This window comes from Coregonus lavaretus (assembly GCF_964263955.1).
Source record: "Coregonus lavaretus genome assembly, chromosome: 17".
Lineage (NCBI taxonomy): Eukaryota > Metazoa > Chordata > Actinopteri > Salmoniformes > Salmonidae > Coregonus > Coregonus lavaretus.
In genome coordinates this window covers 13180659-13199370 of record NC_140004.1, presented here as the reverse complement: position 1 = coordinate 13199370, position 18712 = coordinate 13180659, and the positions used below count along the sequence as shown (strand labels likewise).

Here is an 18712-nt window from a genome sequence, read left to right as displayed (position 1 = left end):
TGCGCATATATTATGACAACATTTTGTGACGTTTTTGTTCAATTTGGTGTTCGGCAGGGGGTTTTTCCCGGCTGTTCGAGCACACACATTTTTTTCTTGAGGCAAGTCAAAATTCAGTAGCTGACGTCTACACCCCTTCGGTGGTGATCGGTCAACAGAACTACTGCTAGTAGGAGCAATAACTATGGAAGGGATTCTTCAATTAAGTGTTTGTTGTCATTCAACAAGATATGACTAGTTTTCATGCAAATTTTTTCACAGAAAGACTGCACCAAACGTTTTAGTTAGATGTAAAATTGACCTCCTCGGCAAGACCTCCTAGGCAAAAACATCTAAATTAATGACAGATTTCATGCAGACACCTTTAGATGACAACGCATCACACAGCACGACCCAAACAACACAAACAAAGATCTACACACATGCGAGAGACATTTCTCACTCTGTACAATTAAATATCTTTCTGAATATTTCCTCGTTATCAGAGCTCCACCAGCAATTAGCCTTCCAAATCGAGAATTAATTAGTATTGCCAACTAAAGGTAGGTTGAAAATATCTCTACCATGCATATCACTTGCCACTAACGTTAGCGTCTATTCACGAAGGTATCTTCCGTCCGGGGGGGTTTTGTTAGCAGCTTCGATGCTCGGTCTGAAATGTTAATATGCTTCGCTTGCTGTACGGTTTTGGAAAAATTATCTTTCATATCAGCTAGAAAGAATAATACAATTTTGGTTAAATTACAACACACCGTATAGGGTTAGGGTTCCCATATGGCCATATTTCCATGTTACAGCGATTGTTTACGGAAGACTGAGGCGACCACTTGTGCTAATTAGCTATCTAGCGTGCTCCGAACACCTATGTGTAACGGAAGGAAGGATGCCAGAATAGCGTTGTAACTGAAAAATATAGTCAAATGCAACTGTGTTAAATAGTGTACAGTAAGTGTATATTTTGCATTTGTGAAATTGGTTTTACGTGATATGCAAGTAAAGGGATTCATTTTTCTAGAACCATATTTGAGAATTGATTTACGTTTAGATGGAGTATTTGTTTTGGCTGCCAGAGCCAGTCTCCCTCTAAACATAACATATACAGCAAGGTCCTTGGAGGTTAAGGAGTAACGGTAGGCTCGCCTACACTCCTTAACAGTACATTTTTGGGCTATTGCCAAGCTAGAACCCTATGGAGGATATCCATCCATCCAAAATACAGCCATGTTTATGTTTACTTTGTACTTTTTAAGTACTAATGTTATAGGACCAAAATACCAAAACATGTCATTTTAGCCTGTGGTGCCTGGCTGTAAGATCATTTGTTGAACTTGATTAATTATACATGCACTTGTACATATTCCATATTCCAAATTGTAAATAATATATATACAGTATTCTGTTTCATAATTAATGTGTGGATTTATTGAGTGCTTGGTTATTATACATCTGCAAAACAGCTAGTTTTTCTATGACCAGAGACCGTAAAAATAGCCAGTGTCCTTCTTTTGTACATTGCACATGTGCCTCCCCCTGCTAATTTATTCAAACCTCTTTGTGCTTGAGTGTTGTCTGTCCATCAGAATCACAGCAGGATAAGGCTCCATTATCATACTATCTCATGTGCTTAACTAGTGTCCAATTACTGATACAGACTGGACTGCCTCTATTGGTCTGAGAAAACCTATGCTTCCCTTTCTAAACTTTATGGTGTCATGTTAGAAAGGTAGATTGAAAAACATCCATGTGATGGCAGAAAAAGATTTGCAGAGATCTGAGTACCCATGTATTGTATTTATTATTGGTTTGTGATTCTCTATTATCTTGCGGTCTCAATAAAAGTATCTGTAACCCTTACATTTATGTAAACGTTATTGCTATTCTCTATAGAAACACAGTGCCAATATAGAATAACATTTAATAGCCTCTCTGCCTTTTACTGACTGTAATTATTTGTATTATTTGTGTGATTTACTTTATGTTTCTGAAATTCCTTGGTTGAGCTGTGTTTGTGTTTTCATTGGTTTGCATTGCATGTCAAGCACATCAGATAAAAGTTGGAATGACGTTCTCAGCCTGGTGACCACATTGTTCCATTTACAGCCTTGTAGGCCTATATCCTAACAATAGTCCTTAATTAAATTTCAGCCTTGATGCTGTATGTCACAATCAGGCTAGGCTGAGAGTGAACAGGATGTTGTGCCAAATTTACCTCTGTGAGATATCTGTACCAGTGAGACAGTCTCAGTGTAGTGTAGGATGTACTTTGACAATCATGTTCTCCTAGTCCCTCTTACAATGGAAGTGCATTGATGTACATTCTTTATCATCTCAGTTTAATTAGTTCCTTTCAAACAGTAATCAGTACAATACTGTGTTGAACATCTGTGTCACTTCTATCAATAAATAATACTGATGATAATTCACAAAATATACATCCAGTGGTTTGACACTTAGGCAGACTCAGCCATACGGTTACCACAAAGAGTGGGGCGACTTCCGACAAAAATAAAGACTGTGTGACGCAGGAGGCTGCACTCCTCAGCATTTGTTGCCATGCAGCTACTATATCACGTTGCAGGAGAGAGATGTGAAGTCCCATACACATGCAGATGCCAGCCAGTATCTGTGTGGGTGCTGACGAGGGCATCCTCTTGCCTCACACTCTCTGCAATATCTCTGGCCACAGTGATGCTTGTGATCAAAAAAGTTAAATACAAATAAATCACGTCATATCGATGAGTCTCAGAGGTTGTTGTGGAGACTTGCAACATCCTATGTAGGACTTGTCACATGCAGAACGAATGCCTTAATTTAACTATAGTACTGGGAAACTGCTGAAGAGGAATAACCACTTTGTAGGCTACTGTCAATTGAACATTATGGGACGGTTTCCTGGACACAGATTAAGCCTCGTCTTGAATCTCCATCAAAAATAATTTTTGGTCCAAGACTAGGCTTAATCTGTTTCTGGGAAATCAACCCTATGGGTAACGTAACAAAAGCTTAAAGCCTGCTTTACACAGTCATAGAGAATTACAGTGATTTTAGTAGTCAGACCTGACCCCAATTCTGTCATATTGTGCAGCAATATGTTAGCCAACTTGATAACCTTTAAAAAGCTGCACCTGCCAAGGCAGCAATGGATCATCTGTTTTCTGGCCAGATATAACAAATTATATGTTTAATATGATTGTTTAATTACCCTGTTATAACAGTTGATTATATTGTTTTATTATTCTCTGTGCATTTCTCCCTCAAATTTCTGTGGCGATCATATCCTCATAGTGAAACCCTGAGCTGTGGATGTCCACGTCGAGCTCCGACCGACTCTCCAGCTCCACTGTGAGCTCCAGCAGGATTCTCTCCAAGTCTTGGTTCTTCTTGTGCATCTGCAGATAGTTGAGCTGAAGCTGGTTCTGGTACTTGATGACTCTGTCCTTCTCCTTGTTCCACGTCTGTCTCTCATGCTCAAAGCTGTTCGACAGCCTCTCCTGAATCTCTCTCTCTTCCCTGAGCTCTCCTTTCAGTCTCTCCACCTCTCCCTGGAGGGAGTAAGTGCTCATGCACCCTTCACTCCCCCCACTCTGGTCTGACCTCTGCTGGGCCTGGGCCTGGGCCTCCAGTTTGGCCTTCTGCTGCTGCTTCTGTTCTTTTGCAAGGGCCAGATCCTTTTTCATTCCTTTGATGTCTGTCTCCAGTATGCCCACCTTTGTTCTTAGAAGATCAGCCTCGTTCTTCTTGCGCTGGAGCTCATTGTGGCATACCTGGGGTGGAATAGATTAATTGTGTCATTATAAAATGCACTTTGCTGTTGAACATGGAGGCCAAGTACAGTCGTGGTCAAAAGTTTTGAGAATGACACAAATATTAATTTTCACAAAGTCTGCTGCCTCAGTTTTTATGATGGTAATTTGCATATACTCCAGAATGTTATGAAGAGTGATCAGATTAATTGCAATTAATTGTAAAGTCCCTCTTTGCCATGAAAATGAACTTAATCCCCAAAACATTTCCACTGCATTTCAGCCCTGTCACAAAAGGACCAGCTGACATCATGTCAGTGATTCTCTCGTTAACACAGGTGAGAGTGTTGATGAGGACACGGCTGGAGATCACTCTGTCATGCTGATTGAGTTAGAATAACAGACTGGAAGCTTTAAAAGGAGGGAGGTGCTTGAAATCATTGTTCTTCCTCTGTTAACCATGGTTACCTGCAAGGAAACACGTGTCGTAATCATTGCTTTGCACAAAAAGGGCTTCATTGGCAAGGATATTGCTGCTAGTAAGATTGCACCTAAATCAACCATTTATCAGATCATCAAGAACTTCAAGGAGAGAGGTTCAATTGTTGTGAAGAAGGCTTCAGGGCGCCCAAGAAAGTCCAGCAAGCGCCAGGACCGTCTCCTAAAGTTGATTCAGCTGCGGAATCGGGGCACCACCAGTGCAGAGCTTGCTCAGGAATGGCAGCAGGCAGGTGTGAGTGCATCTGCTCGCACAGTGAGGCGAAGACTTTTGGAGGATGGCCTAGTGTCAAGAAGGGCAGTGAGGAAGCCACTTCTCTCCAGGAAAAACATCAAGGACAGACTGATATTCTGCAAAAGGTACAGGGATTGGACTCCTGAGGACTGGGGTAAAGTAATTTTCTCTGATGAATCCCCTTTCCGATGGTTTGGGGCATCCGGAAAAAAGCTTGTCCGGAGAAAACAAGGTGAGCGCTACCATCAGTCCTGTGTCATGCCAACAGTAAAGCATCCTGAGACCATTAATGTGTGGGGTTGCTTCTCAGCCAAGGGAGTGGGCTCACTCACAATTTTGCCTATGAACACAGCCATGAATAAAGAATGGTACCAACACATCCTCAGAGAGCAACTTCTCCCAACCATCCAAGAACAGTTTGGTGACGACCAATGCCTTTTCCAGCATGATGGAGCACCTTGCCATAAGGCAAAAGTGATAAGTAAGTGGCTCGGGGAACAAAACATCAACATTTTGGGTCCATGGCCAGGAAACTCCCCAGACCTTAATCCCATTGAGAACTTGTGGTCGATCCTCAAGAGGCAGGTGGACAAACAAAAACACACCAATTCTGACAAACTCCAAGCATTGATTATGCAAGTCAGGATGTGGCACAGAAGTTAATTGACACTTATGGAACGCTTGTAATTATACTTCAGTATACCATAGTAACGTCTGACAAAAATATCCAAAAACACTGAAGCAGCAAACTTTGTGAAGACCAATACTTGTTTCATTCTCAAAACTTTTGACCACGACTGTAGATAATGACCTAGATTCAGCATTGTCACTCACACTTAAATGCTCACCACTAGTGTAGCGTCCGCACTTTACTAAAGAAATCTATTCTGTATGCATATCATACTATCTCTAATTTTATTTTAACAAAAGAGACCCAATACCTCGACCTCCACACTGTGAGAGCGTATCTTGTCCTCTTGTTCTTTGTTCTGCTGCTCTAATGCCTCCATTTTGGCCCGAGTCTCCTTCAGCAAGGCCTTGAGGCTGACGATGTCATTCAGCTTGTGAGTGACATCAGCCTGGGAGTCCCTGAGCTGCTGCTTCAACAGGGAGATCTCCCCAGTCTTTTGACATACCTAGTAAAGAATGCAAAAAGTAAAAATTGCAATTGAATTACTGGCTGCTTTCGAGAAATTTTAGAAATTACATACTCTCTGGCCTGTGCAAACCCTGTGCAATGTGCTCAGTACCTATAACTAGTTTTTTCTAGTGACTTGACCAGGAAATACTTTTGGCCCACTCAGTCACAACTAGGGTCCTGATTTTCATGGTAAGGCCATGTGGTCAGGAAAAATGTATAACACATGCTGGCCACACTCACCTCCCACTGGGTCTCCTCTAAGGTGGGCTCTAGCTGGGTTTTCTCCCTCTCAAATGACCTCAGTTTGACCTCTGTCAGGTCCTTCTCCTGGGTCATCCTGGCCAGATCATCCTGGAGCTTCTGCTTGTCCTGTTGCAGCTGACTGACCTGCAGCTGCAAGGCCTGGTGGTTCCTCACGGCCCTCTGCGAGACCTGCCTGAGCTTGGTGGAGCACCGCTGCTTCAGGCCCTCCATCTCCTCAACACAATACCTCTGCCTCTCCTCAAACAGCTGGCAAGTGTCCACCTCTTTCTCCTCAAAGCTCACCTGCAGCTCCTGCAGCTCTGTCTCACTCTCCAGCAGCCTCTGCTCCAGCAGCTCAATGAGGGACTCGTCCATTGAGATGGGAGAGCGATTACAGCCTCCCATCTCCTCCAATAGAGGAATAGGCTGCTGAGTGGACAGTATGGAGATGGAATCCCTGTTAGCCTTCACTGCCCCACCATTACTTAGAGCTGCGACCCTAGCACTGGCAATAATGCCATTCCCATTGGTCCATGTAGAGCGGGGGGGCTGCAGGGGATGGGTCATGCCATGGGCTGAGCCTCCTGCACACTGAGACAATGGGCCTGTGGAAGCACTGAGGCTTCCATTGGTGCTGTGAGTAGGCAGGCTGGACATTGAATCCTGCCCAGAGTCTGAGAGTGTCCCTGAAAAGGTGTCCTGTTTGGGCCCCTGGGAGTCTCTGGTCCTTTCTGGGGGAATAAGCAGGTGGGTGAGATTGTCGCGAGTCTCTGTGGAAGAGGTGCTCCTAGGGATGACTGGCTTGAAGGCTGTGGGCCGGATCAAAGCTTTCTCAATATTCTAGAGACGGAAGGAGAGCAAATAGTCGATCAGAGAACCTGTTGGTTTTGGTTTTCAACCTTCATTTTAGCAATGGAGATGATCATGTAAGCAAATAGTGCTACCAATGAATAATCAATTATTTAGTGCTGACGAGAACAGATAACCACCCAGAAATTGGAGATTTGTACATGTAAAAGTGCAATGTAAGAATATACAGAATACATGAAACTGTCATGAAAGATGTGAAACATGAGTTTATTCCACATGTCCCATCTGTGCTGTCTGGAAACACCACCAGTTTTACCCAACCTCCTACTCCACCCTGTTGTACTGTCTGAGAAAATATGAATAGTCCTACTCTGTGATATTAATAATGTGTTGCGCTGTTGAAGTGGGAGTGGTAATCTTGTGGACTCAGCATTCCTGTCCAGTGACTTCATCCCTGGAAAGCACTTTTTCTACTGGGGCATAAAGGCCTATTCAGAGAGCAGGGTTTGGAGAAGAACATCACTGATGACATCTTACAAAAGATCAAGGCATTGCAATCTGCAATATTTAATATGATTTTAATTAATAAAAATAGCCTACACATTCATTCTTGAAGAATATCACTTATAATGCCTCATAAGCTTAGTACAACTGTCCAACCCAATCATTAGGTTGTATAAGGTTATTTTACACCATTGTTTGTTTCTGCTGTCATTTTAGTCTTTCTAAACTAATAATGTATAGCTTAAAAATATGTTTAAAATTATAATTTAAATCTCTTGGACTGTCAGTCCTTGCATCGAGCTCTGTGTATGACTTTGAGTGTGGTTACATGCATCTGCAGTTAGGCTGAAAACCAAACTCAAAATTATTGCTTAAGTCATCAACCTTGGAGATGGTTAAAAAGACTGGACATGTGACGAGGTGTGAAAGAAGGAGTCAGGTGCAGGAGGTAAAATACCGAAGTCCAGAGTTTAATCCGTTTGCATAAATCAAACGCCCCAAGCGTCAAACTACACTGTACAAGGGAAAACATCCACCTTGGCAATAACACAGTGAAATGTAGCTCAACCGAGCTACACGCTCTCACAACAAAACAATCACTCACAAAGACAAGGGGAACAGAGGGAACATTTATACACATACTAATTAGGGGAATGAGCGCCAGGTGTGTGTGATTGACAAGACATGACAAGTGGAGTGATGAGAATGGGATCGGCAGTAGCTAGTACTCCGGTTACGACGAACGCCGAAGCCTGCCCGAACCAGGAGGTGGGGCAGGCTCGGCGGAATCGTGACAGGACAACACAAAGCTTGGTGTTTCAACAGGGGTAATGTTTTTGTTTGCTATCTACTGTGCTTGTCTGATCTTGAAGTTGTGTTTGAAATTGTCTTCCTGGCTGTCAATTGTACAACACAGAAATATTGACACAGACAAGTATGTTGAGCAAGTATGTTGAGCAAGTCAGAGACTCACCTTCTCCAGTTTCCCAGATGTAGGCAGCAATTTAGGTGGCACTCTACTGTCTGGTTCCATATCAGTACAATGTCCCTCTCCTAAATGGTCCTCTGCTGGGATGCCTCTGTGGTGAGTCATCCACGGCTTGTGGCTCACTTTTATGTAAAAGAAGTCCTCACTCCTGCCTGCCTGAGAGATCGCTTTAGGTGTGTGGTTGGAGGATCCCTGTGCAAAGCTGTACTTCAGTAGACCATCCAGGCTCCGGCCTGTCTTCCGGTGATGGCCCGCTTTCTTTAATTTGTACTCTGTGGCCTGACAGTGCTTGCTGTGAAGACTGTGACCTGAGATGAGGCTGCCGACGCTTCCCATGGTCTCTGAGCATAGGGGAGGGCAGAAGGAATGTCCTGACAACTTTAACGTATGCTGTTGAAGAGGTACTTGTAGTGGGGGATAAACTCATGACCCCAGGGAGATATTGTCAATGTTTCGATCTGAAGGGAAGAAATTGAGATTTAAATTGAGATTTTTTGTTGTCGTTGAATTTTGTAAATGCTACTTTTCTCACTATTACTTTCGCAACAAACCATATTGTAGACGTACCCTCTTTTCATCATCCCTGCCCTGGGAGACACAAGGTCCCAGATGTTTCTAGCCATGATCTCTAACCCTCTAGGGAACAGACTTAGTGCCTTTCAGTTGTCACTAGTTACTAAGTATCAGAGGTCTCCAAAGTGAATGATATTACCCATGGGCTCCCCAGCCACCTGGTGTCCTTTCTTTAAGCATAATGTCGACAGGAACAAAAGCATGGCGCAACGGGCCAACTATAATAGTCACATTAAGTAGTACGTATCTGACAGCTAATCCGTTGCAAATCATTCTTTCCACGGTGTGGCTGGCCTAGAAGACATGCATTGCTGTCACTGTTAGTGTTATTTTTTTATTAGAGCATGGTGTAAGTGCTGTTGTTTTGAATTAATAAGGAGTGTTAGTATTGTACTGTTTGTCTCTCAGGACGAGATGAAAAGACTGACAAAACATGCACCAAGTAAGAACTCTTCTGCTCACCTTATCTTTTCATAGAAAATGCAATAATAGCTATGTGGACATGGACTAGAATCACAATGGACGAAACAGAATACAGCCTCTTGGCCACTATCCAATACAGCATGTCAGAAACAAACAAATATTTAGCTTCGTTCAGGAGGAGGATACATTCTACGTGTTTATACTGTTTGACATGGTACTGTTTGGCATGATACCTCTCACAATTTTCCTCAAATAATAGCTAATTATTGTTTTGATTTGTACCAGTTCAAGTACAGAACAAATGCCAGATGCCATATGTAAACAATCTTTGACATCATTCTCTCCCCCCCACCCCCCGCCTATCTGTCTGTCTGACAGTTGTATCTCACCTCATTCTTTCACAATCCCTCTCAAATTCTAGAATTCACCACCAAAATTAATCACAAGACTAGAAAATATTCACATTGACTTACTGCCATGGCAAAGCATCCATCTACAGACTAACGCGCAGCAATCCCTTCAGTCCTGGAAATACCATGTAGCCGTGTGTGTCTGAGTGTGTGTGTCCTGAATAAACCATTCATGCAGTGAACACACCACCACTATCACCAGCCAAGAGGGTACCATTCTGAGGGGGTGGGTCTTTCTTTGCTTTATTCAGAGGCGGCCTTTGCATAACTGACATGTAAATTCAGCTAGACGGGAGATTGGACCTTGGAAGCCCCCCAGGGAATGGGGTGTACAGCATGTGCTCCTTTTACACTGGCACACTGCGCTCAAGTGATTAACTCCTTTTCTTCACAATAGATTCTTTAAACCCCCTGTACACCCCCAAAACTCCCTCCGCCCCCTTTTCTCCATCAACTGACTGCGTAATACCCCCTTCCCTTCCCTGTTCCTCCCACACTGCCCTGCACCCACTCTGAACAAACACCTCTCTGGCTGAAGAGAAATAACCCCTCTTTCTCTTTATCTGCTGAAGTGTGCCAGTCTTTGTGTGGACTTTTGTCTGGTAGTTGATTTATTCCTACTGAACTGCAAACACCATATTTGAGTGTTAAATAAACGGCTACACTTTAGAATAAGGGGCAAATTGTGCAGTAAGAGTGATTTACTGCTGAGGGCTTTGAGCAGCTTTTGAGCGGCTTTGAGTTGCTCTTAGTGCTGCTGTATCAGTTTCAGCTTGCCCACTTTCTCAGCCTCTCTAGGAATATACTGTAGAAGTAAACCCTTGTTTTAGGCAAGCAGCCTAAATTGATTCAATCTTTTAACATACAAACATTAATTGATCAACTTTTTTTGGTTGATCAAAGGAATATTTTGTACAATGTTTACAGATGGAACATGATTGATTTTAAGAAGATCCATTGCTTTCTAAATAAATCAATTTGTTGAGTTTCAACTCCTGATGAACAACAGGGCACAACTGTATTAGCAGTAGGGAAATATTTCCCCCAAAATCTATCGCTTTCCTTTTAGTCTATAATAGATATCCAAGATTATGTATGTGAGCTGTCCTTACTACACCCTATCAGAGGCTCTTCTTGTATTTAGGAAGATTTTGTAATTTCATCAAGATTACATAATTGAAATGTATTATACAAATCCATCTGACCCTCAGGCCTTCTAGGATCACCATGATGTAAGGCCTTCAGTCACTGGAGAACGATTGGGGGTATTTGGGGCGACACTGAGAATGGGGTTTGGGGGAGTGATCTCTTAGCGTGAGTGTGTGCATAGTGAGGGGGAGGGTTTGAAACACGTGCCCCACCAAGCCACAGCTGACCTGCCTGACACAAAGGCCTGCCACACAGTGGACCAGCTGACACTCAGACACACAGTGACGCGTAGCCAATCCATTACCTCATAGAGGCGAGAGCAGGGCCATACAGGACAGGATGTATACCTGTCCCACAATGAACAAGCTGCTCTGCTGTACTGTACCTCTTTAGCAGGGGTTCCCAACCTAGGGGGTCCTGTTTCGTGGGGACCTCTGTTAAAGAGGTACAGTAGAGCAATTAGCGATTGTTTATACTGATCTAAAACGACTCCTAAATGCGTAATGCTTTAGGCTAGACACAAGCGATAAAATGCCAGATGAAGTCGCGACTCTAGTGCACATGGGAATATATTTGGTTTGTCTCTATGACATTCAGAAGCTGAGCTATGACCTAGTCAAGGAGTCAAAGAAATTGGAAGTAATCTTCCACAATGTGTGACTCTGTCACTATCAATTGATCAAATCACTTTCTGTGAAATAGAATATGTATAATTAAATTGATGGTTCATATAAATTATCATATAATAAATAAAACATATTTGGTAGCAGAATAACAGGGGGGGTCATGCAATTTTGTGTCACACAGCCCAGTGTTATTTTCAGTAGAAATATGGTTAGGCTTCCTCGTGGCGCGTAAACTGCGAATAGATGGACTGAAGAGACATAATTATAAAGCGTTTTTAGCCTTAAGTCCTTGCAGTCATGACAGTATTCAGACCCCTTGACTTTTTCCACATTTTGTTACATTACAGCCTTATTCTAAAATCCAATCTACATACAATACCCCATAACGACAAAGAGAAAACAGGTTTTTAGAAAATACCTTATTTACATAAGTATTCAGACCCTTTGCTATGAGACTAGAAATTGAGCTCAGGTGAATCCTGTTTCCATTGATCGTCTTTGAGATGTTTCTACATCTTGATTGGAGTCCACCTGTGGTAAATTCAATTGATTGGACATGATTTGGAAAGGCACACAACTGTCTATATAAGGTCCCACAGTCAGAGCAAAAACCAAGCCATGAGGTCGAAGGAATTGTCCATAGAGCTCCTAGACAGGATTGTGTCGAGGTACAGACCTGGGGAAGGGTACCAAAAAATGTCTGCAGCATTGAAGCTCCCCAAAAACACACTGGCCTCCATCATTCTTAAATGGAAGAAGTTTGGAATCACAAAGACGCTTCCTAGAGCTGGCCGCCCGGCCAAACTGAGGAATCGGGGGAGAAGGGCCTTGGTCAGGGAGGTGACCAAGAACCCAATGGTCACTCTGACAGAGCTCCATAGTTCCTCTGTGGAGATGGGAGAACCTTCAAGATTGACAACCATCTCTGCAGCACTCCACCAATCAGGCCTTTATGGTAGAGTGGCCAGACGGAAGCCCCTTCTAAGTAAAAGGCATATGACATCCCACTTGGAGTTTGCCAAAAGGCACCTAAAGGACTCTCAGACCATGAGAAACAAGATTCTCTAGTCTGATGAAACCAAGATTGAACTCATTGGCCTGAATGCCAAGCGTCGTGAATGGAGGAAATCTGGCACCTTCCCTACGGTGAAGCATGGTGGTGACAGCATCATGCTGTGGGGATGTTTTTCAGTGGCATGGACTGGGAGACTAGTCAGGATCGAGGGAAAGATGAAAGGAGCAAAGTACTTGATGAAAACTTCAGACTGTGGTGAAAGTTAAATTTCCAACAGGACAACAACCCCAACAGATCCACAGATTGCGCAATCTCAATTGCACTCCACACTGCCCTTTCCCACCTGAACAAAAGGAACACCTATGTGAGAATGCTGTTCATTGACTACAGCTCAGCATTCAACACAATAGTGCCCACAAAGCTCATCACTAAGCTAAGGACCCTGGGACTAAACACCTCCCTCTGCAACTAGATCCTGGACTTCCTGATGGGCCGCCCCTAGGTGGTAAGGGTAGGCAACAACATGTCTGCCACGCTGATCCTCAACACTGGGGCCCATCAGGGGTGTGTGCTTAGTCCCCTCCTGTACTCCCTGTTCACCCACGACTGCGTGGCCAAACACGACTCCAACACCATCATTAAGTTTGCTGACGACACAACAGTGGTAGGCCTGATCACCAACAACGATGAGACAGCCTATAGGGAGGAGGTCAGAGACCTGGCAGTGTGGTGCTAGGACAACAACCTCTCCCTCAATGTGAGCAAAACAAAGGAGCTGATCGTAGACTACAGGAAAAGGTGGGCTGAACAGGCTCCCATTAACATCGACGGGGCTGTAGTGGAGCGGGTCGAGAGTTTCAAGTTCTTTAGTGTTCACATCACCAACAAACTATCATGGTCCAAACACACCAAGACAGTCGTGAAGAGGGCACGACAACACATTTTCCCCCTCAGCAGACTGAAAAGATTTGGCATGGGTCCTCAGATCCTCAAAAAGTTATACAGCTGCACCATCGAGAGCATCCTGACCAATTGCATCAACACCTGGTATGGCAACTGCTCGGCATCTGACCGTAAGGCGCTACAGAGTATAATGCGTACGGCCCAGTACATCACAGGGGCCAAGCTTCCTGCCATCCAGGACCTATATACTAGGCGGTGTCAGAAGAAAGCCCAAAAATGGTCAAAGACTCCAGTCACCCAAGTCATAGACTGTTCTCTCTGCTACCGCACGGCAAGCGGTACCGGAGCGCCAAGTCTAGGACCAAAAGGCTCCTTAACAGCTTCTTCCCCCAAGCCATAAGACTCCTGAACAATTAATAAAATGGCCTACCTAGATGTACAAATTACCTCGACTAACCTGTACCCCTGCACATTGACTCGGTACCAGTACCCCCTGTATATAGCCTCATTATTGTTATTTTATTGTGTACTTTTTACTTTAGTTAATATAGTAAATATTTTCTTAACTCTATTTCTTGAACTGCATTGTTGGTTAAGTGCTTGTAAGTAAGCATTTCACAGTAAGGTCTACACCTGTTGTATTCGGCGCATGTCACAAATAAAGTTTGATTTGATGTGAACCCTAATAACACAGCCAAGACAAGAGTGGCTTTGGGACAAATCTCTGAATGTCCTTGAGTGGCCCAGCTATAGAGCCCGGACTTGAACCCGATCTAACATCTCTGGAGAGACCTGAAAATAGCTGTGCAGCGATGCTCCCCATCAAACTTGACAGCGCTTGAGAGGATCTGCAGAGAAGAATGAGAGAAAGCTTGTAGCATCATACCCAAGAAGTCTCGAGGCTGTAATCGCTGCCAAAGGTGCTTCAAGAAAGTACTGAGTAAAGGGTCTGAATACTTATGTAAATGTGATATTTCAGTTTTTTATTTGTAATACATTTACACACATTTCTAAAAACCTGTTTTGCTTTGTCATTATATGGTATTGTGTGTAGATTTAATCCATTTTAGAATAAGGCTGTAACGTAACAAAATGTGGAAAAAGTCAAGGGGTCTGAATAGTTTCTGAATGCACTGTAGATTGTGTGTGTGTGTGTGTGTGTGAATGTGAGCCATCAAAAATGACAGCAAAAGCATTTCCAGTGTGTGATGAGGTGAATAATTGAAAAGGAAGGCCCTGTCTCTATCTCTGTATGCTGTCAAGGATTCCCCTCACATCGCTTGACATTGTCCCTTATTCATTGTGTGGTCATGTAGAAAGTATGAGTTATCTTCTTTAGACTAAATGACACTATGCTGGGAAACAGAGACAAGAATCGATCTGTCACTTTCCCTCTTAATTCCCCTGCTATCCATCCATCCAGGCTATGCATGCCCTAGTGTGATGTATCCTCAGAGCATACAATGGAAGCTAATTGAATATTCCACTTAGTACATTGGTGAGGAGGCTGTGAGTGAATGACCCCTCAGCGCTGAAGAGGGAATCGCACACACTCATTACTACTGCCACTGAGGGAAGAGAGAGAGTTTTTGTGTTTGTGTGTCTGTGTGCGGGGGGCCAGTATGAAAAATGTATGCACTCACTAATTGTAAGTTGCTCTGGATAAGAGCGTCTGCTAAATGACAACAACAAAAAAATGAGTGAGTGATATCAATTAAAATGTCTACTTCATGTTTGAATGTGAGGTTGCATGATATAGTGGTGGAGGAAAGGGCCTTGTGTGGATGGGGGGCAAGGTTAAATGAGTGGTTGTGGTGAAGTGAGCACGCACTAGTCATTAATAAAACTCTATTGCTTTTCATTAAGGTAAGAACAGCCAGGTCTGTTTTAATGGAGGCATATCTCTGAAATTAGAATGCTTGCCTGAAGCGATTCAACCCTTTCAAATTAGACTTTAGGCCGACAAACAATCAACCGTTACTCTACAAAGGTGATGTCCATTCTATTAATTGCATATCTGGGCTGCCCGGTGTTAACATTGTGAAATTAATTTGCATAAGCCTAGCAGCTGGGCTCTGTGCAAGGAGAAACGTGTCCTTAATTGCATCCAAATGGTACCCTTAATTAACGACCAGGCCAAGAAAATTATGTTTGTAAGTGACAAGGCTTTATGCCTAATGTACATATTGTTTTACATTTCCTTATTGAGAAACAATATACACATTCTACATTTATTAATCTTCTCTGATGTCTGTACACTTAACGTTCCTCAGCATTGAAGTGGCTGGAATCTATCCAAAAATTGTTTTAGAGAGTTGTGTGCGTCGTACATTAGATTCTACAGATCAGTAGCCTCTCCGTAATCATAAAATATTTACTTCTTAGGCTTTTATCTCTGAGAGACTGAAAATGAAATGCCACAGTGAGAAAGTATGGCAGCAAATAGCAGTATTTATCTACCTTTATCTAAAAGTGAAACTGTAGAGACTGATACTACTTGCATCCACTTATAGATAAGTAGTTACTTTCAAAGTAAGTTCGTAAAAGTATCTCTAGGCCTATCCTTCTTCAATAATGCAGGACCACAGACAGAAAGCTTGTGAACCCCCACAAACAATCAGAGGCCCCCAAAAAGTGACAAGAGTGTCTTCTGAGATACATTAGAGGGGAAGTAAATTTAGCTCCAAACTTTCCAGCCTGGCCTCAAAGACATTTACTATATGTATTTCTGTCTAAAGTCTAGTTACTTGAAACAGAAACGAAAGTGGGGAGGATGGGTGGGCGAATAACGCGACTGTCTAGCAATCCAAAGGTTGCGTGTTTGAGTCACCTGTAGCATTTTAGTTAACCCTTCCCCTAACCCTTATTCTAACCTTAACCCAATTCACCTAACCTGCTACGAAAAATTATCCTAACCTTTGTCGTTAGTTCTCCTAACCACTAACGTTAATTCTCCCTGTAATTCTCCTTTGTTGTTATGACGCAACAAGCAACCAATTATACCAAGACGTATGATAAGTTACAGCATCCAATTTGTATGCTATTGCACGACCGGGTAAGACGTATGATATTATACATCCTCTATGTCATATGACATTGTACGACCGCTATTTCATTCATAATGTAAAATAACGTAACGTAATATATCAACCAAACGGAGGGACAGATTTACATACCAAATCCTACTAATTTCCATGAGACCAGGTTGAACTTGCAAATCACCATTGGCATATTAACAGTTTGAATAAAAGAGAAGGTATTGGATAAATGAAATCCTGATAACTGTAAGTGATAAAAGACATGAGCCACAAGTAGGGCCTGGAATTTTTCCTGGTCAGATGTTGTGGTCAGAAAAACAAATGTATAAGGCATGAATTTGAGAGTGGTTACATTTCTTCAATCCCACCCCTCAAGCTTATGTGGCGAGGCAGCTGTTGGGCTGAAATACAAATTCCAAATTGTGGCTTTAAGACTCATTCTGAAGTTTATAACTAGTGTGCAAGGTTAACATTAGCCATTGATTGCACAGCCGACTTTTGAGGACTACATGTACTTTATGTACACATTTTTTAAGGAGATCAATTTATACATCAGATTTGGGGTGGGGAAGCAAATATTTGTACTTATTCACTGCAATAGCATCCCTACATTAGCATCGCTGAACCAAGCCTCGTATACAGATGCTGTATCTGGGTATCTGGGCCAGTTATTTTGAGAGCTTCTTTAGCAGGTCATGACAGTTTTAATGGTTAGTCTGAAGAGACTACAGATGGGATATTAAAAAAATACAGTTCTGTGCTGCTCTCCAAAGCCTGTCATCTCCAGTTTTTCTACACCCACACATTTCTGTATTCCTTTTGATTCCCCTGCATAAAGCTGCACTACAATGCATGTCTGTGCAGGTGCCCTGTTTATCCAATGTCTCATCTTGTCACCAGAACCTGTATTTAAATCTGTCTGCAGGTTTCAACACATAATGTGGTCACAATGTTTTGTGGTTATAGCAGCACACACTCATTTCCTTGTTTGATGTACACTGGGGAGGTCTGTTGTCTGTTAGAGAGTAATTACAAGCTGTTGAAAAGCTGTAGTCTGAAACAGTATATTGCTACATATTATATTGCACTTGATAGTGTTTAGAGACAGCAGTGGAAAGCTGCTGTCTGGGGGATGATCAACTTTTCTACTCTTTATTTGTTAAAATAAAGGTTATTCTTTAATCATAGACTGCAAAACATTTGCTCTACCTACAGTAAAACATTGCAGAGTCAGAACATATTCACATGCTCCACTTCTTTCCATTGCCTTTCCATTACTTCCTAGCATGTTTGCCCTGGGCTAGTCATCGATTTGAACCACTTGTACCCCATCACATCCAGCCATGACATTTGAGCCTGAGGTGACCTACCTCCATTACTGAGTGCTGTGCTGCTTTCCCGGGTCTGCCTCTTCCATGTGGAGGATGGCTTGCGCTGCTGAGTGGGACACACAGGGGCAACGTCTCTTTTGATGTTTGTGTTAATTTTTCTTTGTCCTCTAAGCCCGTTTTTGTCTCTCCATACTGTGTGTTCACTTCATCCCATCTCCCAGGAATTGAGCGCTGTTACCCTCCCACAGAAATACATAGCTACCCTTTTGCTCTCTTCCTCTTTCTACCTCTCCTTTCTCCTTGTTCTTTCCCTCTTTAACTCTCTCCCACTCTCTCTCTCTACCGCTCACTCCCCCTTTTTCTTGCTCCCTGCTATCTCTTCCTCTCACACTCCCATCATCCTATCTATTGAGCTGTATTTCTCCCACTCTGTTTTCTTTACTCCTCCCTCTTCCTCTTTCAGCTCTCCCTCTATCTGCTCTCTCTCTCTTTCTCTCTCTCTCTCTCTCTCTCTCTCTCTCGCTCTCTTTCTCTCTCTCTCTCTCTCTCTCTCTCGCTCTCTCTCCACCTCCTTGGCACACAGCCTAGAGATTCTGTTATCCATCATAACTCACTCCACTGCCTGTGTATACCCACATACCATCAGCCCACTGTTCTTATTGGATGCCTCCACAGTCTTCTAAAGCTATTCCTATTCCTGTGTGTGTGTGTGTTTGAGTGTGCACACTGCCAGTTTTGTAATTCGACCCACTGTGCCTTAAACATTTCCAATCTATGTTGATTTACTCCACGTTAATAATACAGAGGAGCAGGCAAATCAATTATAAAACAGTAACAACCTAGTGGTTACACAATGTCTCTACTGTATTCATTTGACAGTTTGTGAATATTAGAAAGACTTGTGTACTGAAAAATGGTTGGTTTTAAATGAAAAATAAACTCTGACAATGCTCTGGAGCTGATGATATGACTTATCCTCTGTGTCTCCCTGGTCTAAGCGCTCAGTGTTTAGATCCTGAGGATTAAACCTGCTTCACTGGTTTCTCCAGCCCTGCTCAATAATTCACACAGGGATATATTTA

At 42.8% G+C, this 18712-nt stretch overlaps 1 protein-coding gene across 3 annotated transcripts; it reads right to left on the bottom strand.

Moving 5' to 3' along the window:
* Positions 1-1777: 1777 nt before the first annotated feature.
* Positions 1778-18103, bottom strand: LOC311144700 (leucine zipper putative tumor suppressor 1-like). 3 transcript variants are annotated; one of them, XM_084180796.1, is made up of 5 exons: positions 17670-18103; positions 8148-8620; positions 5858-6700; positions 5418-5612; positions 1778-3764 (listed from the first exon to the last, which is right to left on the bottom strand). In XM_084180796.1, exons 2-5 carry the CDS (start codon positions 8496-8498, stop codon positions 3255-3257), a joined length of 1899 nt encoding a protein of 632 aa, XP_084036922.1. In that variant the 5' UTR covers positions 8499-8620; positions 17670-18103; the 3' UTR covers positions 1778-3254. The 3 variants fall into 3 exon arrangements, with proteins under 3 accessions (XP_084036922.1, XP_084036923.1, XP_084036924.1); XM_084180797.1 differs by lacking the exon at positions 17670-18103 and adding an exon at positions 9632-9747; XM_084180798.1 differs by lacking the exon at positions 8148-8620 and having other exon boundaries at positions 17670-18024.
* Between the last annotated feature and the right edge of the window lie 609 nt (positions 18104-18712).